Source organism: Desarmillaria tabescens (genome assembly GCF_030435595.1).
Source record: "Desarmillaria tabescens strain CCBAS 213 chromosome Unknown EV420scaffold_9, whole genome shotgun sequence".
Taxonomy (NCBI): domain Eukaryota; kingdom Fungi; phylum Basidiomycota; class Agaricomycetes; order Agaricales; family Physalacriaceae; genus Desarmillaria; species Desarmillaria tabescens.
The window spans coordinates 1,023,422-1,046,408 of NW_026848308.1; the positions used below are offsets into that span (position 1 = coordinate 1,023,422).

At 47.5% G+C, this 22,987-nt stretch overlaps 10 protein-coding genes across 10 annotated transcripts; 7 read left to right on the forward strand and 3 right to left on the reverse strand.

Moving 5' to 3' along the window:
• Window positions 1-878: 878 nt before the first annotated feature.
• Window positions 879-2,083, forward strand: EV420DRAFT_1251086 (uncharacterized protein; the record flags this gene model as incomplete). The annotated part of the gene is made up of 7 exons (XM_060466728.1): window positions 879-946; window positions 1,053-1,335; window positions 1,399-1,477; window positions 1,528-1,656; window positions 1,717-1,907; window positions 1,958-1,972; window positions 2,027-2,083. Coding segments are annotated over 7 exons (822 nt in total), but the record flags the coding sequence as incomplete, so codon positions are not given.
• Window positions 2,084-3,745: 1,662 nt separating this feature from the next.
• Window positions 3,746-5,980, forward strand: EV420DRAFT_1735077 (uncharacterized protein; the record flags this gene model as incomplete). The annotated part of the gene is made up of 7 exons (XM_060479996.1): window positions 3,746-4,030; window positions 4,084-4,349; window positions 4,400-4,657; window positions 4,709-4,789; window positions 4,841-5,087; window positions 5,138-5,418; window positions 5,468-5,980. 7 exons carry the CDS (start codon window positions 3,746-3,748, stop codon window positions 5,778-5,780), a joined length of 1,731 nt encoding a protein of 576 aa, XP_060334144.1. The 3' UTR covers window positions 5,781-5,980.
• A 32-nt stretch (window positions 5,981-6,012) lies between these two features.
• On the forward strand, window positions 6,013-7,016 carry EV420DRAFT_1735085 (uncharacterized protein; the record flags this gene model as incomplete). Its single annotated transcript, XM_060479997.1, has 3 exons — window positions 6,013-6,147; window positions 6,192-6,410; window positions 6,462-7,016. 3 exons carry the CDS (start codon window positions 6,013-6,015, stop codon window positions 6,666-6,668), a joined length of 561 nt encoding a protein of 186 aa, XP_060334145.1. The 3' UTR covers window positions 6,669-7,016.
• EV420DRAFT_1735087 (uncharacterized protein) lies at window positions 6,462-8,645 on the reverse strand (the record flags this gene model as incomplete). Its single annotated transcript, XM_060479998.1, has 7 exons — window positions 6,462-6,959; window positions 7,089-7,613; window positions 7,662-7,751; window positions 7,802-7,852; window positions 8,010-8,143; window positions 8,266-8,344; window positions 8,400-8,645. The coding sequence occupies 7 exons, from the start codon at window positions 8,643-8,645 to the stop codon at window positions 6,855-6,857; spliced, it is 1,230 nt and encodes a 409-aa protein (XP_060334146.1). The 3' UTR covers window positions 6,462-6,854.
• Window positions 8,646-8,696: 51 nt separating this feature from the next.
• EV420DRAFT_1525439 (uncharacterized protein) lies at window positions 8,697-9,426 on the forward strand. Its single transcript, XM_060472376.1, has 3 exons — window positions 8,697-8,890; window positions 8,962-9,132; window positions 9,275-9,426. Exons 1-2 carry the CDS (start codon window positions 8,781-8,783, stop codon window positions 9,107-9,109), a joined length of 258 nt encoding a protein of 85 aa, XP_060334147.1. The 5' UTR covers window positions 8,697-8,780; the 3' UTR covers window positions 9,110-9,132; window positions 9,275-9,426.
• A 1,233-nt stretch (window positions 9,427-10,659) lies between these two features.
• EV420DRAFT_1639747 (trimeric LpxA-like protein) lies at window positions 10,660-11,454 on the reverse strand (the record flags this gene model as incomplete). Its single annotated transcript, XM_060477014.1, has 5 exons — window positions 10,660-10,759; window positions 10,816-10,897; window positions 10,947-11,151; window positions 11,213-11,237; window positions 11,294-11,454. 5 exons carry the CDS (start codon window positions 11,452-11,454, stop codon window positions 10,660-10,662), a joined length of 573 nt encoding a protein of 190 aa, XP_060334148.1.
• A 1,562-nt stretch (window positions 11,455-13,016) lies between these two features.
• Window positions 13,017-15,230, forward strand: EV420DRAFT_1265333 (glycoside hydrolase family 16 protein; the record flags this gene model as incomplete). Its single annotated transcript, XM_060467265.1, has 8 exons — window positions 13,017-13,187; window positions 13,247-13,807; window positions 13,860-13,935; window positions 13,994-14,092; window positions 14,149-14,171; window positions 14,227-14,856; window positions 14,914-15,086; window positions 15,140-15,230. The coding sequence occupies 8 exons, from the start codon at window positions 13,017-13,019 to the stop codon at window positions 15,228-15,230; spliced, it is 1,824 nt and encodes a 607-aa protein (XP_060334149.1).
• A 1,502-nt stretch (window positions 15,231-16,732) lies between these two features.
• Window positions 16,733-18,236, forward strand: EV420DRAFT_1639749 (Di-copper centre-containing protein; the record flags this gene model as incomplete). The annotated part of the gene is made up of 10 exons (XM_060477015.1): window positions 16,733-16,893; window positions 16,950-17,061; window positions 17,121-17,185; window positions 17,244-17,253; window positions 17,309-17,374; window positions 17,429-17,743; window positions 17,800-17,865; window positions 17,919-18,014; window positions 18,071-18,124; window positions 18,183-18,236. The coding sequence occupies 10 exons, from the start codon at window positions 16,733-16,735 to the stop codon at window positions 18,234-18,236; spliced, it is 999 nt and encodes a 332-aa protein (XP_060334150.1).
• A 230-nt stretch (window positions 18,237-18,466) lies between these two features.
• Window positions 18,467-19,731, reverse strand: EV420DRAFT_1525446 (ATPase V1/A1 complex subunit E). The gene is made up of 6 exons (XM_060472377.1): window positions 19,606-19,731; window positions 19,473-19,553; window positions 19,343-19,425; window positions 18,978-19,292; window positions 18,834-18,921; window positions 18,467-18,784 (listed from the first exon to the last, which is right to left on the reverse strand). Exons 1-6 carry the CDS (start codon window positions 19,657-19,659, stop codon window positions 18,722-18,724), a joined length of 684 nt encoding a protein of 227 aa, XP_060334151.1. The 5' UTR covers window positions 19,660-19,731; the 3' UTR covers window positions 18,467-18,721.
• Window positions 19,732-19,820: 89 nt separating this feature from the next.
• EV420DRAFT_1525450 (40S ribosomal protein S2) lies at window positions 19,821-21,508 on the forward strand. Its single transcript, XM_060472378.1, has 3 exons — window positions 19,821-20,174; window positions 20,224-20,862; window positions 20,920-21,508. Exons 1-3 carry the CDS (start codon window positions 20,039-20,041, stop codon window positions 21,027-21,029), a joined length of 885 nt encoding a protein of 294 aa, XP_060334152.1. The 5' UTR covers window positions 19,821-20,038; the 3' UTR covers window positions 21,030-21,508.
• Window positions 21,509-22,987: the final 1,479 nt, after the last annotated feature.

Here is a 22,987-nt window from a genome sequence, read left to right on the forward strand (position 1 = left end):
CAAATGACATGGCACCATTACCATTATCAAATCCAGCAAGGTCATACACGCCCCGGCACGCGGCAGGCACTTGTTTAATATCCTCTCGTCATGATGACTGATTTCCCAAATGCATCAGGGCCACGATGCCTACCGAGGATGCGAGAGATCAGCGCTCAGAATCGTTCTTGTTCCAAAATTGGATGAGAGGTAGGACATACCGCGTCCGGTACTGAATACAGTTGGTACGCACAGGCGCCACAATCGGACATTCCTCGTGGGTCCCAACACCATACATTCACCGTCAATAGTGTGTTATTCATCTCGAGCAACCGAAGAGGTATCACTGCCACTTGTCGTGTTCATGTCCTGACGTATCCCGGCTTGTTCGACGGTGAAATACTCCTCGTGAACTCGCGTACAAGGGCACTCCAGTATCGTTTACCCAGCTAGACTATGGCTCAACTGTGGCTTTCCAAACAAGAGACGTAACCGATAAGAAGAAAGAAAACCAGGAAATCGGAAGGCCAAAAATATCGCAATACAACAGACTCCGCACAGCCGGTCGGCTATACAGTATGCTTCTTGGATTGTCCTTTCGCTTCGGCGCTGAATTTTGGGCCTCTGATGAACCAAGTGCTGTCGTTGTGGGTTGGCTTCTCATTAGTTGGCCGCGATAGCTCAAAGAAAGCACCTCTTCCGAGAGTCTGGAATCCTATTCGTACAACCTGGACAAGTATGGCGACCACCCACCTCTTATATCTTCATTCCGGCATCAATAGATAAAAATCTGCCAGCGGATCAGGTGCTTGTTTGGAACACAGGTCTTCCTTCCGATGATTACGGTCAGACGCAACCCAAGAGGTATATGATAAGGATCGAAGTTGGACAATTAGACGATGTCTTCCCGGTTCCCAGTTGATGAAGCCCAACTCGCCAGTCTCTTTGTGGATAGCGTTTTCTATGGGTTAGTCCCGCAGATTGTTTACAATTCACGGCGTTGGCTAATGGTCCTCAAGTAATCGCAGTCGCCTTGGATTCCATTCAAATTACCTACTAACTTCTCTGCCTAGGCTTCTATCTGATAACTTTTTTTCGTGTCTGCACGGGCTTCTGACCACCAGCAATGGGAACCTAAAGTCCAGGCACACCATCAATTACCAGATGGTAGCCGCATCACTATGGATGCTTGTCTTTTCAACTGTGCAAGTTTCTTGTCACCTCCGATTCGTCCTTGATGCCTTCATTTACTCCGATGGAGACCCCATTGACACATTATCGGATATGTCACATCCAGTTAATGTTGCGCAATTGGTCACCTTCGTGGCGCAGACCTTCATGGGAGATTGTATTCTTGTATGTCCTGCGCTTCATTCCGACGTTGGCCAGCGGGTCTTACTTATTATAAATTGGCAATAGCTCTACAGGTGCTGGGTTATATATGAGAGACGGTGGATGGTTGTCATTTGCCCGGTAATTCTGTGGATCGCTGAGACTGGTAGGTCTTCTATTAGAAACCCGATACCCATGATGAATCGTGATCTTTAGGTTGTGGTATTGCTGGGGTGTGTATTGAAACCTCGCTCGGCCGTGACTCTGCTATCACAAATCCGTCAATTTTCCCTCTCATCATAACACTCCAGTCTCTAACACTAGCTACCAATGTCATTACAACAAGTGAGTCGGTACTTCTGTTGCACCTAATTCATCTTTCAATTGACTCCCTCTTCTTGCTAGGTCTGATTGTGCACCGCATCTGGACGATCCACAGCGCTGTCAGACAGCTCGTCCCTTCGATCAAGAATCATCCATTGAGAAATGCTCTTGTCGTTGTGATCGAGTCAGCAGCTGTGTATACCGCCTCCGTTGTCGTGTTGCTTATAGTCTATGCCATCGGGAGTAATGCTCTCTATGTCGTTTCTGATACTGTATGTCTTCCTCCTCAATCAGTCCTGTGTTTATCTAACATATCAATTAGATAGTTCAAATCATCGTAAGATATGTTTCGCCTTCCCAGGTTCATAGCGATACTCAAGTGAATTGACAGGGGATTACTTTCAACCTGATTATCATACGATTCGCAAGAGGGACGGCCGTAAAATCGATGGAAGAGACGATTACATCTCTGAGAGTATCTCCCCGTAGAGTGGGCCAAAGAGTCGCCTTCGAAAATTCAGGGAGACTATGGAATGATACTAACACTCAAACGACATATAATACTGAAGACTGTTACGAAGTCTAAGTAATCGATTTCTATTCTCAAGGGACTTTCATATATTTTAGTCTAATGTCACATAATCGGTGTCGGGAACAAAAGACAGCATCAGGACAATTACCGACTCCCGCATATATAGAGCCCAGAAGAACACCCCAGGTCAATCATTATCAAAAAAATAAATTAGATGATATAAATGTACCAGACTTCACAACACGGTATTGACTTGAAAGGTCGCAACTTATCCTCAGATAGAGTCAGTCGCCGCGGGCCATTCCATAGATATTTGGGGATGTATGTTTAACGGTATGTAATATACGGGCAGAGGATGGCATCAAAAAGCATCCCAAGATGTTCAGGACCGTGGCTTGTTTTGTGCTGTTGCTTCAGACCATGGGGAGTCCGCGCGGTCAGCGTGATGCATCTAGTGTCCCTGTATTATAATTTATTATACCTTTAGAACATAAACATTCAAGTTTGACAAATCAGTAAACTTTCAAATATCCGAAAGACGAGCACGGTATTGAAAGAAAGGGAGAAAGCCGCGGTGAGGCTACAAGGCTATGTTGTCAAAAAGTGCGTATGAGGATATGTAAAAGGACAGATGTGCCGAATGCAAACGAAAAATCGGCACTTGATATAATAACGCCTCGAGGCATATAAATACACATTTTGAATATCCACGGAGACGAGCAACGCCGATGACAGCAATTGAAGGAGTTTTTTGAGAGGGAAAAACGTTTTTGTGGTGGCACAGCACCTCTTCAGATCCGATCACGTGCATGATGCTCGGTTACCGGCCCGAACCGCGATCCACAACTTACCTTGCCACTACGACCATCCTCTCACTCTCCACGCCTCTGCTTCGCGTTATACCGTGCAGCAAACGCTGCAATGTCCCCATTTAATGCTATGGTCTTATCCGCAGCAGAATAGCCAACTGAGATAAAGGACCTGGCATGTTTGCTTGACTCCAATTCCCTCACAACTTGTCAACGGACCATACCCAGTCGTCTCTTCGCGGTCTTCTCCTGTGCTGGAAGAGCTCAGAAGTTCCCTTGCAGATTCACCAGAACAACTCACAGATTCAACTTCGGAAGTACTGGATATTCTGGATTTGCTGTTATCAACTGTTGGCATGCTCAGAGCACTCTCCGACGCGTCAAAAATGGTGTAAAGCAGTCAACGATACCCTTCTGGTCTTTGCTTATTCGCTCACTGGCGTCTGTTTGTTATGATAAGTCACATACAATGTGGGTGTGAACGACATGATGCTATGTTAATTTGCTCACAAATTTGTGGATAGGCAAGAAGCAGCTTTCGTTAGACCCCGGTTGTCATACATGGGAAGCTTTATGGAGGACGGTCATGCTTCATTGCTGATTTCTCATCTCGTTGAGGACATCCAACGACCAAGGCCAGCCGTAGATGATAAAACTTCGGGGCGGCCGTCCATCATCACAGTGGAGCGCTCGAACGAAGAATCGCGGGAGGAATATGACTCAGAAACATCATACGGTGACGAGCCGTCATCGAATAGCACCACTAGCTATGAGCGCAGAGCCCTCAACGGATCCGACGTCTGCTCAGTCATCCCACGTTCCTCTAGATGCCAACATCCTCGCTTATTGGAAACATCCGAACTCTGTTGTTCTTCCATACCTTTGTGTGACGGATGAGGAAGACATATTCAGCCTAATGCGCGGTGTTGTTTATCAGCGGTCCACTTGGGGAATTTCTGCACCTGTAATTGGAATTATTCTGTCAAATATAGGATTCGTTGGCCGCGTGGTGCTGGGTTGGCTTGACAAAGAGTGCACCGACCCTGACGTTTTAGTTTGTCGGCTTCTCCTGACTCATTTTTACCGCCACTGACTGAATTTGAATAGCCGGAAGTTCGATTTGCGTATGGAGATGAGACGCGTACAGACGCGTCGTTGGGAGTGTACGATCTCACTGATCCAGTTAGTGCTCTTAAATTTGGGCAATTTATTATCAGTCTCCGCGCGCATGTCGAGGGAATCGTGGCCCAGTGCCAGACACCGGCATTCAAACGAATTTCGTGGAGATCAGATACTATCGATGATGACAATTGCGGGTCCGAAGAACAATGGAAACAAAGGATCGTTAGTTGGCTTAAAACGGTTGAAAGATGGTTGGTATTCCTTTATTTGGCCTTACCCTTGTCGCTCATGTATTTAAAAGCTGCGCGGACCACAGAGAACCCCCTAACTGCTGCTCATCCACCATGGCTGACCCCGAACGTCGTGTGACACGGGCCTCTTCAAAGTCCAGGTCTGCACCTCGTCCGAGGCGCTCTATGTCTGCGGACAGTAAACGTGAACGTCACCCAGCGGAGGATGTCGGTCTCCCACACAGTCGGGAACCTTCCCTCGGAGCTGCCGGTTCGAAGACTCCGTCGGATAGAGCGTCTGCTCAGCCTGCAGAACGTGAACGGCAAGAGTAAGCGAGAACCATTTTTGGACGTTTAACGCTCCTACTGACTTCTCTTAGAGTAAGTACAGATGGTGGATCTTCCAATAAGGGAAAGACCGGTAAACGATCAAAGAGCGCAGGTGCGTTGTCCTGCTCAGAGTACGTCTCCATTTTTTATCCTTATCAATATGAATACTCATACATTTTCAGACTGGGTGCGAAGCCCTTGTATGGCATATCCCCTGCTGCAAAGTTGTCCTTCTCGAGCTATGCACACGACCGTAAAATCATCAGCTTAACAAATGTAAAGTTAAAAACGGATGTTAAGAAGGAAGACAAGGCCCCAGATACCAAGGAATCAGGGCCCGACAAATTGGACATCATTACATCGGAGATCGATGAGATGCTGCAATTTTATGATGAGATGACCCGATATTTGAAGCCACCTATCGCTGAGGTAAGTGCATCTGGCGGCTATCCATGGTCCGTATTACTTAACCCACCTAGCATGGACTGCCTGCCGTTGACAAACGGGTCGAAGTTGTGCGAGAGCATTTTCTTGGACAAACAAGCGAATACTCTAATGGCAGCAATACTCCCGAGCTTTCCCAGGAATTTTGGGAGATTATCTCTGGCTGTTTCTCGTCTCTCTTGTGGGCATCAGTTAGTGGCTACTCAAAAGAGCGGGGAGGTAAGTCTATCAATGAGGCTGAAGCCCGCCATGAGTGGGATATTCTGCTCAATTTTGGATTTGTGAACACCGGTGAACTAGCCTCTGGAAGAGTAGTGTAAGTCCTTGAGCAATGCCTGTATATTCTGTGCTCATAGATATTCCAGTTTGGAAAGAGCGCTATCGCTGTCTCGTGATATTGCCGCAGATTTAGCAAAAGCATCCACCCGGCTCAACGGCGAGGTATTCGAGGATGTTGCGGACCAAGCGTATCAGATCAGTCTACAAGTTCAACAAGCCTTGAATCGCCGTCCCAGTTCTTCTCGAGCTGCGACCAATCTTCTCCTTCAGGCAACAGATGCCGTCGGTGTTGCTCTGAGGAATAAAGTGGCTGTATCAGAACTCTTCGAAAATGCGAGAGCAGCCAAGAACGCCATTTTAAAGCATGCTGACGCAGAGGCCGGAGCTAGGTATTGTTGATGCGGTTCTGACGATACCGCTGGAGCATGGCCAAAAAAAATCCGGAATCCCTTGTTCGCATCACAGAATCCCGCGAAACCGTTCAAGCTGCTCGGACACTGAATGCAGATTACATTGCCGAGCTAGATAACAAATCTATGTCGGAAAAGCGTCCGTCGAAGTCGAACAATCACACCAAAAGTCCAGGTCACCCCGAGTTGGGACAGCAATGACGGTGTCGACATCGAACTGAATGGTTGCGATCGAGGAAGAGCAAGAGGCGAGTGCTCAGGAAGTTCCCCAGCCCGAAGAAAAGGATCGTGTTACTCAGACAGGAAAAGTTGACTGGATGCACCCCTTTGCGATGACGTGTTCCGAGACCAAACTTGTAAGCAAGTGGGTTTCCCACCTGGTGTGGTGATGGACGTCAAGGAGCTTCTCACTAAACTTTTGTTGGCCGTTCTGGTCGTCGAGTACAAGAAACCGACCCAGACTTATGCGAAAGCCCTTGTGCAGGCAAAGATGTACCCGGAGGCTTCTGTTAGATATCTCGCAAGTCTAGGTGTCACCAGAAAGGTGTTTTCGCGCTCGTTACGGATGGCGTTGAAGGGGCCATTCTCATGGCGTAGTGTTCTAGCGACTCAGAGGCAAGTTTTATTTTTATTTTTTCGCTAACTGTACTTTATATTTATCTTGTTCCAGGCCGTCTATATTGTTGAGCGCAACGTGCAGACATTCAATATCTCCTCGCCCATTGAAGTCTACCATTTCGTGACGGTGCTTTTGCGTCTGCGAGAATATGGTGATACGACACTGAAGGACGCCGTCGAGGAGGCGTTAATGGCCGATGGCTTTAAACAGACTAGCTGGAGCAAAACGGCGCAGTTCAATATGATGGAACAAGATTGACTGGGATTTATAGATGCTTTACTTGTGCTCTGAGTGATGTGTGCACACGCTTTCCATTTGCTATCGAGGATTTAGATGCTACGCTATATACCATGTACTTGAGATAGGAATTCCACAACCACGCTATCGACCTATTGAATATACTGAGAATTACCTCTGAGCAAGCTACCTCGCCGTTCAGAACATTCATCGTTCAACCTTCGCTGCAGTACCTATGTCCACAAACCAAGGTGCTCGGATCGGACATCCCTGCATGTCTTCAGCCATGCGCATCGTTTCTTTCCCGTCCGGCTGTCCCATCAGGTCAGAGTGCTAGAGAAAGTCTACCATTACATCGACGCACCTTTCTCTAGAGATAGCTGGGCCCTACGAGAAGTTGGTACAGAGATCAGACAGAGAAACGGACAATCTCAGACGTACTATTTCTTCCAGTATATAACCATCAGTCTTATATTTCTTCCCTGGCATCTCGTCGTAGAAGCCTATTAAGACTGCGAGCCTGTCTTTCAGTGAGCCCCAAAGACTCGTCGTCTGTGGCTTATACCAAGGCTTGGGCTGCCATCGCGTCGGATGCATACGAACCGGTCCATCTCGGCTGTCGAACTTGGGCATTTCGGCAGAGACTATAAGCTCTCCTTTGCTCCGAGGAATACAGAGATGATGCTGGATGAAGCTAAAGGTGTGTAAGACGGCACGAGTGAACGCGTGGAGATACCAAGGCTGGGCTGGTTGCCTGTGAATATAGTCAGAAGGGCTAATGTATGGGAGGGAAAGGTGGGCTGACATCATAGTGATGCGAACACGGTCGTCGAGAAGGCAAATTGAGATCCTCCGAGCAAAGTTCTTGATCCCGAAGGATTCGGGAACGACGTGGAGGAGCTCTTCTGTGGTGAGAGAGGCTACATCGTGATTGGTCTGTGCTGGGACCATGTTCTCTTCGTATTTCTGTTCATTCTGGTGAGTGCGGATTCGACCAATAGGAATACGACGCGCCTGTGACCACTGAACGAGTTCTTCCCATGTTTCTGGGATGTCCTTGATGTTCATTCTATGACCAATTTCGGTCCAGTACATCAATAATGCCTTGCGGGATATATTAGACTTATGACGGAATGAATTCTAATTATCCTTACCGAACGTTCCAGCTCGGAGAGGGCCCGCCATCCGAATCTTTCGGCCCATCTCTGGAGAGAGGATTGAAATCATTCCGGGAACAATTGTAGGCTGTGTCTGCGTACCACGGGTTCGATGATGAAAGACACAGCGTATATAGATAGTCACCATTCGACTAGTGTTGAGATTAAATATATCACTTATAATGCAGGGAAAATGGATCCATACAATTTTATAACGTGAATGCAGCCAGTTGACGCGAGAGATGGTAATATTCGCTCGCGGGTCCTCTTCGTGACACTTTTCATCTTCGGGAATATTCGTCATGGGTTTTCCTGATATTGGACAAAACATCCATGTCGCTAATGGGAATTGGGGTTACGATACACCAATGTTAACAAGATAATAACACTTACAGATGCAGATCTCGGTCTAGAGCAGCTTCGAATTGAATTAGGGGCACTGTGTCGGGGAATGGAAGCACTCACGTCCGCATACCGTTTTGAGATCTTGTCCGGGTGGGACAGTTCTTGGGTATCAAATAACAATTTTGAGATACTTGGCTAAGACATACCCCTTGATCAGCTGCATACATTACGAAAACAAAAGGCCACACACGATAGCATAGGTTTTAAACAGCGCAAAAGCCAGCGCATAGTTCATAAGCGCTGGCATGTCATACATCATGGAGACACTTATGATTTCCTGCGCATCCTGCAGTGTCAACGTCCCAGCCTTGTACTTGGGTGTGTATTTCTCGTGCACGGTGTTGTAGCGTCGCCATCGTAGGAGCTTGACAAGAGAAAGGTATCCCAAGCAAGCGAGTCCAACAGCTTGCAGGTTTCCGGTGGGCCAGTCAGGCATTGTTGGGGAAGAAACAACATGTGTTGATCAACTAGATTGATTTTATATATTGTCGCAGTTTCAGGAGCTTCTATATTTAAATTCTCAGGGTCTGAAGCGCCCGAATACGCACGGAAGGCGCCGAAGAAATATAGAATGCACCAAAACATACACTGGCTGTCGCTGATTACAAGTAAGCTTGGTCTACATATCGTCATACTCTTCATTTCCGTGGCATGCATGTCAGAAGCAATGAAGATTGAAATCTGGAGTTATGACCATGCCCAGTAGGACCGAAGAATCAGTATTGAAACATAGATAGTGATGACAGACTTGCCTTTTATATATATAATAAACGTGGCCACTTTCTTGGCCTAGGTTCTCGTGCTGGAAAATGGGTTCAAGCTTCTGCCGTCGACCTTAGCAAGTATGGTCTTTTTGTTCGGAGGCATTTCAAGTCATCAGGGGGAGTATCACTAGCTTGATCGGAGACTGAAGGTCATCGTACCTAAAAAGAACTTAGAAGATATTGTCTTCACGAACACGTGGACGGAAGTGCTCAAGAGTCGCATCGGATGATTGTCTGGGACTTGTGGCTTCTTCTGAAAGCCTGAAGGTTCGTTAGAAACGATGATGAAGCTACGGCTAACCTGGAGTGAGAAGGTGAAATGTCTCGACTGCTTCATGAGTGAGGAAGAAGGATAAACATCCAGTCGTGATGACAGTCGGTGCAAAGGACGTAATTATAAGATGCCGGAGCTCAGGTCCGGCATTCAAAACACAACACACAACACAAACTAACCACTTGGATTTTTCGATGATCTTTCGGCTACTTATTCTCATTTACCCTCCACAGACATAATATAATGGCCCAGATATATGTGCTTTTGGACAAGTCGTGAAGCACTACCATTTGTGCGAACTCAGCTGTGCATGGGCAATGTCTTAGCGACCGTAAAGATAGATGCGGCACCTTCAGTGGACTAAGACACCCATACTTCTCTTGCATTATTTTTGGTGTCTGTCACCCTGATTTCTGGAGGCTTAGCATGTGAAATCTGGTCTGTTTTTTTTTTCGGCCCGATAATACATACCCGATTGAATTTTTTGCGCGCGCCATTCCTCAAGAACCTATGGTCGGTGAAGCATACGTGTTCCATTCCAGTCACTGATACCAATCGTAAATCTTGGGTTATCTTATAACTTCGGAGTCGTCGACACAGACCAGCTCACGTTCCCTGCGGTCATGAACGTAGACTATCCGAGTCTATCAGGTGCTTCATTTTCATCGTTACCTTGTGTCTATCTGATTTGGTGTGTAGGACCCGGACAAGATTAATATTGGCTGCGATCCAGAGACTTCTCGATAGCTGCATACATACGTGCGTTGTCTGCCTTTTCCACTACGTCTAGGTCTAAGGAGCTACGATTCGGTTGTGGCCGCGTGCTAGTCCAGAACATTCTTGGCAATTATTGAGCCTGCACCACTGATACATCCTTGACCAAGTTTTTACGCGGTTCGAATGTTGGGTATATTGTTGAATAGTGTACTAAAGCGGTGTTTGCCGCCTTCGCCAATCCAGCGATTACTATTTCGGAGGCGCGCTCTAAGTATGGCGCCCTTCTACGTTTATGCCACAAGTTGATGTGTCAAGCAAGACGTTTGGACCAATGAAAACACGCGCTGACAGTGATACTCGTACAATCGAGGACATAGTTCGCGTAGAAAGAACCCTTGAGTTTGATATAGATAACATTGCATCTAATGCACATGCAAATATCAATGAATAAAGGAGGGAATGAACAAAACGTTCGTCCCGTAAAGTAACATAAACACTGGAAATATCACCACTCCCCATCACGAGGTATGAGACCGGGAATATCTGCATTTTTGAACAGATATAATGGCCAATTCATTGCTGTAACTTTCCAAAAGTAAGATAAGTGTGCCATTTCCGCCATAAAAACAACGTAAGGGGAGGTCATAATGCATGACCAGGTGAAGACACAGAAACAGTGGAAACGTATCTTGTAGCTAATTCTTGAGACTCTCTGCCTCAGGGTTCCATTGAGAACCTCGCTCTTCTTCTGGAACAACCTTAAGGAGGCGGGCAGGATTTCCTACGACGATGCTCCTGCAAAGGGGATGGGTTACCATAAGTTCGGACCATGATTTTTGGGGGCTACCTACCAATCTGGAAAGCTCTTAGTAACGACAGAACCTGCACCGACGGTACATCCTTGACCAAGTACGACACCGGCTTGGATGTTTGCTATATGGGCATTGAGCGATAAGTCCAGAGATTCGAAGGCCACGCTTACCGCCGCCGCCGATCCAACAGTCATCTCCGATGATTATTTCTGATGCGCGCTCCAAGCCTGTTTGGCGTTCTTTAACGCTGATGCCGTGAGTTGCTGCGTAAAGCGAAACATTCGGACCGAACATAACACGTGTACCAATAGTAACAGTCGCACAGTCGAGGATAGTCGTATTATAGTTCGCGTAGAACGAGCCATTGAGCTTGATCTAGATAATAATATATGAGACTCAGGCAAGTATAGACAAAGAAATGGAAGGATAAACAAACGTTCGTCCCATAATCAACATACAAACTGGAAATAACAAGTGATAAGTCGCAGCACGACAGAAATTTCAATGGAATCCTTACGGCGGCTCCACTAACACTGAATCTAGGTCACACACAGGTACGTTGAGGAGCTCTGCCAGAATCTCCCTTCTTTCTCGTCCATCCAGAGTGGGCGGGGAGATGTTGTAACGATGCATCAAAACACGAGCACGGTGGCGAGCGGCAACTAGCGCAGGTTCCATGCAATCGTACAGTGAGTTATCGGAGGCTGAGGGAAGTGGGGGAACATAGGACGAAGACATGACTCTGGTTTCAGTCTTCGAGGTATGTATACGAAGTCAACTTAGGATTGTACCGAGTCCTGTGTATACAGGATTCGGTCTATGCTAACCTGAGCATCTCGGTGGTGGTGCGTGATGGTGATAGTCCGACAATTTGCTGTGCCGTGCATGCCGTGGTAACCCACGTTGATGTCACACGTCACACTTGTTATGCGTTCTCTTTTGAGCATTGTTGCTCTTCCTCAGCCATCTCGTTACCAAACGAGGCTATGTCCATAGTCCTGATGCCTCTCTCATGAAATCAATACTACTGGTAGGAGCACTTCCTTAGCCTTATTCCCCAATCCTCATCTTTTCACCGTCCATAGGCATCAACGTCAAGTCCGCTGTTGTCTGCCGCCAAGGCCTACAATACGAGACACGGTTTCTGGATACTGTTCTTTGATATCACACCCAATGGCATCTGGATCGTAATGTAAACGAATGCTGAAGGCATTTGCACTCTCGAAAATGATGTGAACTCCAGGCAAATCAAGTCGACGAGAAGGAGAAGAGGGCGGCGAAAAGGTTTGGCTAGCAGAGTATCCATGTATTCAACGTGTGTACGTACTGCTTATTGATTCTGGTTTGATTACTGACCGTGTACTTGTGGGGTAGACCATCGTCAATGGCGGCATCTTGACCGACTTTTAGTATTACGTCGGACATCGTCTTAACGACACGAGTGGGAGCAGAACGAACGTCTTAGGTTGTCTCCGGCAAGTATAGTAGAAGTACCTCAGGTACGTTCTTATCGTTGGCGTTGTGGATGGTCCTGACTTGTTTTCGTAGTGTTCTTGTACTTTGTTAAGCGGCCTCGTTCGACTCAGTATCACTCAATGCCCTGTTCAACCTACCACTGATTGCGAAGGTGTGTTCTTTCTTCTGTATGTTTTGTTTGTTGTTTTAGGATCTGGAGGTGAATTTAGTCTCTGGGAGAGACGGCATAATCACTACTGTTCCATTGTTTAACTTTATCGTGTTGTCACTGTGTCGAATATGAACCTTGTGCCACGCCCATGCAGAGCAGCCCACCCCAATTTCAGGGCTCGGACATGCCGCGCCCTGCGATGGCCCACCGCTTCATTGAAAGATGATATCATACCTGTTATGGTAGATCTGTGATAATTACAGCGCTTCCGGAAAATAATGGGAATGGCAGAAAATTGTAATAGTAAGTAAACATCCGGTCACGGTAAAAAATTAACCTATTCTGCTCGGTGTCCTGCTGCCGTCACTAACTCAAGGGAAGACGTCGCAAAAAACGACGAAATGGTCAAGTACCAAAGATCGGCCCGGGCCAAGATACCGGCTTCCGGACCCGGACCCTGAACGCGATCATTAGGCGGCTGATATGTTGGACTTCACCGCGATGGATGCTTCTGGGGTTCGTTATCCAAAATCTGACAAACCTTTGATAGCAATGGCTCGGTGGTCGCTCAAACGCTTATGGTTGGAAATGGGATCACCCTTTTACTCCACCGATGGTGCGACAGCCTGCTCCTCAACATTACTCTTCTGTTCCTCAGACTTCTGCTATGCCTGTCAACACTCGCTCGCCGTCGTCAAGGCGTTCCCCCGCTACTGCGCAGTCTGTCTCTATCACTCAAGGCGTAGCCAGTGGCGCCATTGGCGCGGCATACGGTCCTTACTCTGTATGCTTTTTTAAAAATTTACCACCCTCCCCCACAACTCTACTGACCTCTTGTTGTAGATGAAGTCTTCGAGTATAACCGTGAGTGAGAATTCACGGTTTCTTCGAACGCCTTCGCGAGCATCTCCGGCCACCAGACCTACTGCCACAACAACGACTGTTCCTCCGTATGTTTGGGAAGATGATCCAGATCTAAATGATACTCTCCACAATTTCAGTCCCGAACATGACGATGATTCTTTCACCATATATTCTCTGCGAGGCTGGCTAAATGCTGGTGCCTTGGTGGTTATAGTTGTTGGTATTGTAATGCTCTTCGTCGGGTATCCCATCATCGCGTACTATTCCAAAACCATTCCCTCGGTTTCAGGATATAACCTAGGCGGCATCAATGCCACAGGCCAAATACCTGATCTCCCTGGCTTGCCCTCCCTCATCGATGTGGATACCCCAACGGATGCTTATTCTCGCACCGGTCAAGACGGCTTGAAATATAACCTAGTTTTTAGTGACGAGTTCAACACCGATGGTCGAACATTTTATCCTGGTGACGATCCCTTCTGGGAAGCAGCCGACCTTCATTACTGGACTACGGATGACCTCGAGTGGTACGATCCCAGCGTAAGAGCTTCTGTTGGATATCCTGCTCCTGTCCTCACATCAAATCTCCTAGGCTATTACCACAGTCAATGGGAAGCTCGTAATCACCTTCAGCATGGAAGACATACACGACCTCAACTTCAAAAGCGGTGAGTCTCGAATCAGTCCTTCATCATTGTCGCCCAACAAACTTAACGACCGGGTTAGGTATGCTTACATCGTGGAATAAGCTCTGCTTTACGACGGGCTACATTGAGGTATCCGTAAGCATGCCTGGGGATTCCAAAACGCCAGGTTTTTGGCCAGGTCAGTAATTTACACGACTATTTGATCTTGCTCATAACGCAAAATGTCGATTGTAGGTGCATGGGCCATGGGTAATCTGGTGCGTTTCTCAACAACCATTTTATTAACACTAGCCCAACATGATATTACTGTAGGGCCGACCTGCTTATGGCGCTACCACAGACGGCATGTGGCCATACAGCTATGATGCATGCGACCTGGGGACGTTCCCAAATCAAACGTCGGCAGATGGGATACCGGCTGCTGCTCTCACTGGAAGCCCATATGGTGGGTCCCTCAGCTATCTACCAGGGCAACGTGCATCCGCGTGTACTTGCGAAGGGGAAGAGCATCCAGGTCCCAGTAACAATATCGGCCGCGGGGTTCCTGAAATCGATATCTTCGAACATATGATTGACGTCGATGTCTGGCAAGGCGTTGTGTCGCAGACTTTTCAAGTAGGGCCGTTCAATTATCAGTATCAATTTGTCAACACGACGCCTGCGACGACTATTACTGATCCTTCGATCACTCATGTCAATACGTACGTCGGTTCGACGTATCAACAATCCGTTTCTGCGTTGACCTATATCGATGAAACGTACTACAACGATGAGGCGTACGGGACATTCGGAATCGAATGGTTCTCGGATCCTGACAATAGAGATGACGGTTATATACAGTGGTATAGCGGAGGTGTGGAGTCGTGGAAGATCACCTCCGCTTCGATTGGTCCTGATGCCACTGCCGAAATCAGCCAACGACTCATTCCTGAAGAACCCATGGTATGTCTATTTTCGCATTCATTTATTTCTACCTGCTCAACTCAAGCATTTTACAAGTACCTCATATTGAATCTGGGGATGGCAGAAAACTTCCAGCCGGTAGATTTCAAGCATATCACCTTTCCAGGAAAGATGTACATTGACTATGTACGGGTGTATCAACGAGCGGGAACGAAGAATGGCATGACGTGCAACCCGCCTCTGCGGCCTACTCAGGATTATATTAACGCGTATGTAAACCTTCTTTCCTGCAAGTTTCAGTCTCTTAACCATTGAATTTCAGCCATATCGAGGCCTACACGAATCCGAATTTAACAACATGGGAACAGACTGGATTCCCCCAACCAAGCAACTCCTTGTATGATGGTTGTTAGTTCACCGGGTATGCTCATTCACACTAAGCTGAAGCGTCATGCAATGGCTTACTTGTTTCTAGTCAACATGTCCATTCCTATACACACTGACTTACCGGCACCCAGATGATCCCGGCGACATTCCGTAGTAAGGTTTACATCGAGCTTCTTTTCTTTAGTACGACATTTATTTGTATCAACCAATGCGATAGAGCTTTCCGAAAATCGCCCGAGGATAGGTTGCTGTAAGTGTCAGTGGGACTGCGCAAAGGGCGCCGATAACTAGTGGGCTATGCATGGGAAATATTGCGGTAAATCTGTAAGCGGACATTTCCTTCTGTCTTTGCCCTTTACCTAATAGATGTTTTTATCTAGTTGCTGGATCGGTCAAGCTCTAAATTTCAGTCGTACGAGTTTCTCGGGACGCGTCTTTGTCGTTACTCGAGCTATGCCAATGTTCAAGGTTTTTTACGTCTCCGACTTCCAAGCGCAGTCAGATTTACATAACTAATGTCTTATGTGCGAACATCGATGACTCTCATAAAGACGCTTAGCCTACGAGATTCACGGAAATAGGTGGGTGTATGGTGACTGTGAAAAAAGGAACAGGAGAAAATGACTGTCTTGCTCCCTCTACCTCCCTAGGACATCGCTCTCGACTCAACTTTTCGATATTATCCACTCAAGTTCCAAAGCAGCGCGACGCGTCGCATATTTATCTCACTTAACCACGATGAATTCTAAATGAATTCCGTAACTTATTTGTCCGCCGACAGATACAACTTTCGACGTTCGGGACGTGGCGTCAAGGTCCTTACGATCTTTCTAATTTTTTGAGCAAGGCTTGGCCGTTTACCAATCTTTTGGCGACTGAAAGAAACTGCTGCTTCTCTTGTTGCTTCATATCTGGGGCCTCTGAAACAGGTTGGAGTCGCCAGACACAGTTACCCGTGTCTATTGATGGATTCGGTGATCTCGACAATCAGGTCCGACACTTTTCTCATATTCATATTCAAAAAGGCCTCGACTGTCAACGTCTACTGCCATCCCAGTGCTTCTTCGTTCAGTTACGACCTCACTTTCATTCTCAGTTACGTGTCCCGAGGAAATCAGACTTCCGAAATTCGCCAGTCAAACACCAGCCGTCTCGGCAAAAATGCTACTATGCTCCTCCCGCGAAACTTGAGCTTGGCTTTCGGGACATTGTGCACGACATTATGGCCCAGTTTGCGAAAGCACCGCCTGTTTTCTTAGTGCTTTCAGCTTCTTACCACGTCTTCCTTGGGCAACTTGAGGGCCTGATTATGGGGCTGAGCTGCGGCGATGGAGGTTCTATCAGCGACGACTTGTAGCTTCGATTCTCGCGACTGGCAGTTCATGCATAAACGTGATATGGCGTTTATGCCTCGTATGCGAGATATCGATAATCGGCGAGAATTTTATCAGGAACCTATGGTCGTTAAATGCATATAAGCCCTCAGTTGTTGGTTTTATCTTCGTCCGTCCCTTGTCGGTATCTCTTCATGGCATCTTGCGGTACATTTGTGCGGTTTACACTCTTCTTGCTCCTTGCTATGGGGTTATATGACTCTGGCGTGGATGCAAAGCCTGTATCATCAGCGTCGACTTGGTGGTGGCCTCGCCCCCAGCCCCGATGTACCTCTCCGGAGACGCGTGTGGAGTGGTGAATACATCTGATCATTACGCCATTCATTCTCCTCTAATCGTTCATGTACGCAGGACGACACTGTCGAGCGAGCAAAAAACGGCTTATTTTAACGCCGAACTATGTCTCTATGCGGCGCCTGCTCGAACTAGCATTCCCGGCGTGGTTTCACGTTATGATGACCTCGTATGCTTTCTTTTCCTATACACGTGAACGTCAATATTTATTTATTCTATGTTACCTAGGTCGGTGTGCACTCCACACAATCAAATACCACAGATCTGGGTGATCTTTGGCACCCAACTGGACAGTTCGTTGTTTGCATTCACCTGGAGTACGCAAATTTTACTAACGAGGTCGTTGAACAGATTCCTAGCTGTGAGCTTGCCACAATCTTCAACCTATGAAAGTCATTTAATAACATATCCCACAGGTCCATCGGTACTACGTCCATACTCACGCAACGCTGCTTCGTCGAGAATGTGGATACAGAGGTCCCGTAAGTCGTCTTCTCTCCCTCAAACCTCCTCATTCACAACATGCCCAATAACAGATCCCTTACTGGAACGAAGTCCCCGACGCCGGCGCTTTCGCTAATTCGACTACCATCCTTGATTTCGGTGGCGAAGGAGAGGAGTCATCGGGCTATATAGTTCCCTCAGGACCCTTTGCGAATTTGACAGTCCATCTCGGACCCGGGATGAGCAATACCGATCATAGGCTCACGCGTAAAGGGGACGCGAGGAACTCTCTACAGGTCAACCAGACCTATGTTGATAGCGTTATGTCTGCGACAACCTTTGCGCAGTTCCAAAATTCCCTCTCTCGTAGTTTGCATGGAGCTGGACATGGAGGTATTGGAGGAGACGTGAGTTCGCCAGTGTTTCTGAATGAGAGCGCCGCAATATAATACTTCCTCTCTAGATGATTAACATTTTGACTGCTCCTAACGATCCACTTTTCTGGATGCATCATGGATATTTGGACTATGTGCGTTATTCTGATTGATTTTCTTGGTACCGGTTATTGAAGGCACTGGGCAGGTCTGGTGGAAATGGCAAGGCAGGAATATGACGAGGATCCATGACCTTGTAGGCGCGGGAAATGAAACAGGCAAGGCTCCCCCGACGGGATTCGTTGTACGTCTCGCTATTTCTGTGATCACTAAATCTTGTAACATCTTGCGTTATTGTAGGCAACTAGCGAAGCTACGAAGCTGTACGCCTACGACCTTATTGCTAATGCTACGGTGAGTTGCCGCGTAGTCTCGCTGCAAGGTATATAATTGACGTTTTCTGCGCGTGTAGGTGGGAGATGTCGTGGACACTCAAGGTGGATTCCTGTGTTATACTTACGTCTGATAACCTGGCAGACACGGATACCTCACAGCCACATATATCCCCCTCATTGTTCTATCGCTATTATGTATTTATATAAACCCAAAGGAATGTCTCTTGCTAGGCACACACAAAGAAAAGTGTTTGGTGTGCAAGGGTGATTTAGCGATTTGTGACTTCTGAGTGCTTGCTTCATCATTGTTCACCGGGGCTCGTGCAAGACGTACCCAACGACTGTCGTGCGGTTTTGAGACCTACCTTGACTTCAAGGGGGGAGTTGACCATGACGAAAGCAGTCATGGAATCCTGCACCTGGGATCGCGGGCCATATTACCATGGTTGTAGCGTAAGCGTATGTTGCTTGGTGCATACAAATTGCAGCCTTCCCAGCAATGTTGACCGTAATAATTCATGAGAAGAGGCACGAGAAACCAAAATTGAGGTCAAGGATCCGAAAGGTAATAAGAATGGTATATGAATACAATTATCTGAATAGTGTCCGATGTTAATCATGTATAAAACTTGCGATTCTCGTTGGGTCCAAAGAGATCTTTCCTGATCTCGGGAAGCATCTACCGCATATTTCAGTATATGATGGAAGAGAAGGCAAGTAAAACGAACTCGATCTTCGAGGAGTCTCAGACGTTCATCCAAAGTATTATCGATAGTAATGCGGCGCGAACCACTGACGAGTTTGATTCCGCCAGCGCTACATAGCCCGTCAGCGCCTCATCTGGTAAAGGAACCTGCTTGAGATGGACTTACCTATCTCCAGCTAGAGATCCTTCGATATCATACTTCACTTGCCGCCCACTGATATCCTTGTATGTCCGCGCAGCGTTCGCGGCAGCCTCCTCCACCAAAGAGACGTCCTGCTTTCTAGCGAATACTGTGACGGAAGGCTCGAGAAGCTGCAAGAACCCCTGGGAGATAAAGCCCTCAAGGAACTGTACGTAGCGCCCTTCATCCTTGGCAAGAGTAAGTACTGATGCACGTGAAGTAGAAAAGAGGTCCTGAAGGTGCTGTTCGCGTTGATGGAGCAACTTGAGTCGGGATTTGTTAGTTAGCGTAGATTGGGCACTGTACGGCTGATGGTCAGAGTATCACGGTAGAAATTAGAAGACACCAACATCTTTTGGGCGACTTCTGCACCCTTCCTCTTCTTCTCATATTGCGCGTCAATGGCTTGTTGTTCCTGCTTGACAAGTTTCGCCTGCAACGATGTTAGTTAGGGACACCAACCAAGCGCAGGACGGGCACCTTCTCAATAGCAAATTCCTCATCTGCCTTTATCCTTATTTCTCTTGCCTTCTCCAGAGCCTCCTGCTTGATGAAAGCAACCTATCCAGTCAATTAGCCGACGGCCCACGTCATGAAGTGTTCCACCGGGTACCATTTTATTCATTTCAGTGAGGACTTCATCATCATTAAGAGGGCGGGTCGACATGTCGGCAGAGGGATATGTAGGTAGTCGGTAGGCGGTATTGGCTGGGCGAGGAGGTGGTGGACGGGATCCAAGTCGCTACGCTCGTAGCAACTCAGCGGGTGTGAACAAGCTTCCTTATCTGGCCACCACTGATGCCGCTCGCGTGGGAAAAAGTCCCAGATAGGACATCCAAACTTCGTGCCCGCCTACACCGTGAACGACACAAAGCGACTCCAGGGCCCGTCGACATCGTCAGCAAGCCGTCGAAGATCACCGTGAGTCTCTTCCCTGCCCTTTTATGTTCGTCCTGGAGAAAGAATGAAGGCAGAAGCTACTATTTGAGGCTGGATTCGCCGGATGTGATTTGGATGTACTGACCCGTCTCTCTGCAGGTCAAAATATGGCTTCGAAACTACCATCCGTCCTGGCCGCTACCGAGGAGGAGATCCAGCTCCTTCTCGCTGCCCAATGCCACATTGGCACAAAAAACTGCGATAAGCAGATGGAACCGTACGTCTGGAAACGACGGGCTGACGGTTAGCAATTCTCCGAATTCCTGCGTTTCTTGCCTTAATTTTCTGGTAGGAATCCACATCCTGAACATTGGAAAGACCTGGGAAAAGATTGTCCTCGCTGCTCGTGCAATTGTTGCCATCGAAAACCCCAACGACGTCTGTGTTATCTCGGCGCGTCCCTACGGACACCGTGCAGTCCTGAAGTACGCCTCCAACACTGGTGCTCAGGCTATTGCCGGACGATTCACCCCCGGTTCTTTCACCAACTACATCACCCGGTCGTTCAAGGAGCCCCGTCTCATCGTCGTGACTGACCCCCGCGTTGACCACCAAGCCATTCGTGAGGCTTCATACGTCAACATCCCCGTCATTGCCCTCTGCGACACCGATGCTCCCCTGAAATTCGTCGACATCGCCATCCCCACCAACAACAAGACGAGGCATTCGATAGGTCTTATCTGGTGGTTGCTCGCTCGTGAAGTCCTGAGACTTCGTGGCACCATTCCCCGTACGAGCGACGGCTGGAATGTCATGGTCGACATGTTCTTCTACAGGGACCCCGAAGAAGTCGAGAAGCAGCAACAGGAGGAGGCTGCGGCCAAGCTTGCTGCTCAGCAGGGTGCGGAGGAACCTGCCATTACTACAGAATGGGATGTGTCGAGTGCACCCCAGGCCGGCAGTATCAATCCTGCTTTGGTCGGTCAAGAAGGTAATTTGTCTTTTTTTCCACAAAAAATGGGTTTTTTTCTCATGTATTATTCCTTAGGTGCCCTCGACTGGGCTGCCGACCCCAACCCTTCGACCGACTGGGCTGCAGAGCCAGCGACTGGTACCGGAGGTTGGGGTGCTGATGACGCCGCTACTGGCTGGAATTAGGTTGCTGAATATACATACTTTTGACTTCAAGCATGCACTTCGTGGTCTTTTATTGCACAGAAAAAATATGATATATTCATGACTTTCATCAGTGTTCTCTGGAACAACGTATCAAATGCTGAGGCGTCTGGTACCAGTTCCTGGTACATGTACAGTGCGAGGGTATTTTGACGAAATGGCGGTCTTTCGCTGAATTTGGTGAGCATATGTTGTGTCCCCAGTCGGCTCTTCCTTGCTGCGGTTCCAATTTTTTTTTTTTCACAATTTGGAAGTTTGCGTCATTTATGGATTTTCCGGCGATGGGAGAATCGTACTTGTTCCCCTGCTGTGCGACTTGATATTTTGTTTGAACTCACAATATCCTATGTACTATGAAAAATCCGACCGTCTGGGGTTTTTGGTTGTACGCGTAAGCCACGAAAAATGATGGTCTCTGGAACGGTAGGGAGCGGTCCAGCGGCGGAGATTTTGAACATCGGCAATTATCATGATCACCGTAGAAGCTAGAAGGACGGCCCGCTTCGGCATTAGTGTGAGTCGTTGAGATAGTGATGTGAAATTTTTGGTTTCTGGCCTTTTCTGGCTCCTTGTTGGCTTCGGTCCTTCGGTTTTCCTGGCGACAGAATGAAAATAACTAATAGTGCACACTGCCCAATAATTTTATTTGTTGGTTTAGAGAAAAATCGCCGTTGTGCCGATATTGAATCTCCTTCCTAACTTCAGTAGCATCCAGTGCCGGCTTGGTGCCGACCGCCTTAGATTCAACCAAGTTCGTCGCTGAAATTTTCACGATAACCTCACACCAAACTGCATTCCCTTCGGCCATATTGCCAGTGAGGTCTACACCAAAATTTGCTGACGGTTATCTTCTTTCAGAGCTTGAATATATTCCATCAGGTTCTCAGGACGCATCTACTACTAAATGCCAAGCGAGCGGTATTTTGAGATATATTCCGAATCTTTGACACTAGCTTGCTCTAGTTTGAGTATCGTTGCTCATTTTCAGGTCTTCTACTCGTCACAAATTAGTCCAATTATATCGCTAACTGTCTCATCGGCATGCCCAAGTACCGTTGGATATGCGTAATCTACGAGCGAAGTGGCATGTTTGAACTGGTTTGCACTACTACATTCGCACAGCTGTCCAATAACTTGGCACGAAAGATGGTCCATACATGTTTCACAATCAAAGCACGCGACTTTATGACGCGTTGTACCCTCTTATGTCCAGCACCAAGGAAAAACCGTAACAGTTTGTCTGTGGCGTAGTGTCAGTGAGTACGATGCCTTTCGCATGCATTCAAGTATTCTTAAAATTTTTGGAATTTCAATTAAAACATCTAGAATCGACGTCCTTGAATGGTCCGTCTCCTCGGCGAGCTCTGCCTGAAACAAGCAGGCAATGGCGTCGCGATAACCGCAAGAAGGAGTTCACCTTGCTCAGCCAACAAGAGTACTATCAGATTTCGGGTACACAAGGGCTCGTATTCTAGTCGAGGGCGGATGCTGAGGGCGTACCGAACCTCATGCCTCATATCTCAGACTCCGCATATATCAGAACGAATTATCGTGATCCATTCGTCCTTGTGGAACCACAGACAGTCACAAGGGGTACCCGGTGCCCTGCTGTACGCATGGATGTGCTTTTTGTTCGACTTGACATCAATCTACCGGTTTATATGGTAATGTAGAGATGCTTCGATCCTTGAAACCACGCTCTTTGATACTGATAATCAGTTATCAATAGATCCTATATGCCTAAAGGCATTGAGGAGCTCCGCGCTGACATTGAATCGGTCGAGGCGTCTGCGACTCGGATCCATGCTTGGTCTCGGGTTGTGAATGACTCGCCGAATATCCAGCGTACCAACCGAGTACACTGATCAGCTTACGTGGTCTTGAGCACCCTTGTACTCTTCTGCGGCAGCCCGCTGACCCTAAACTACATTCGCTGAGTG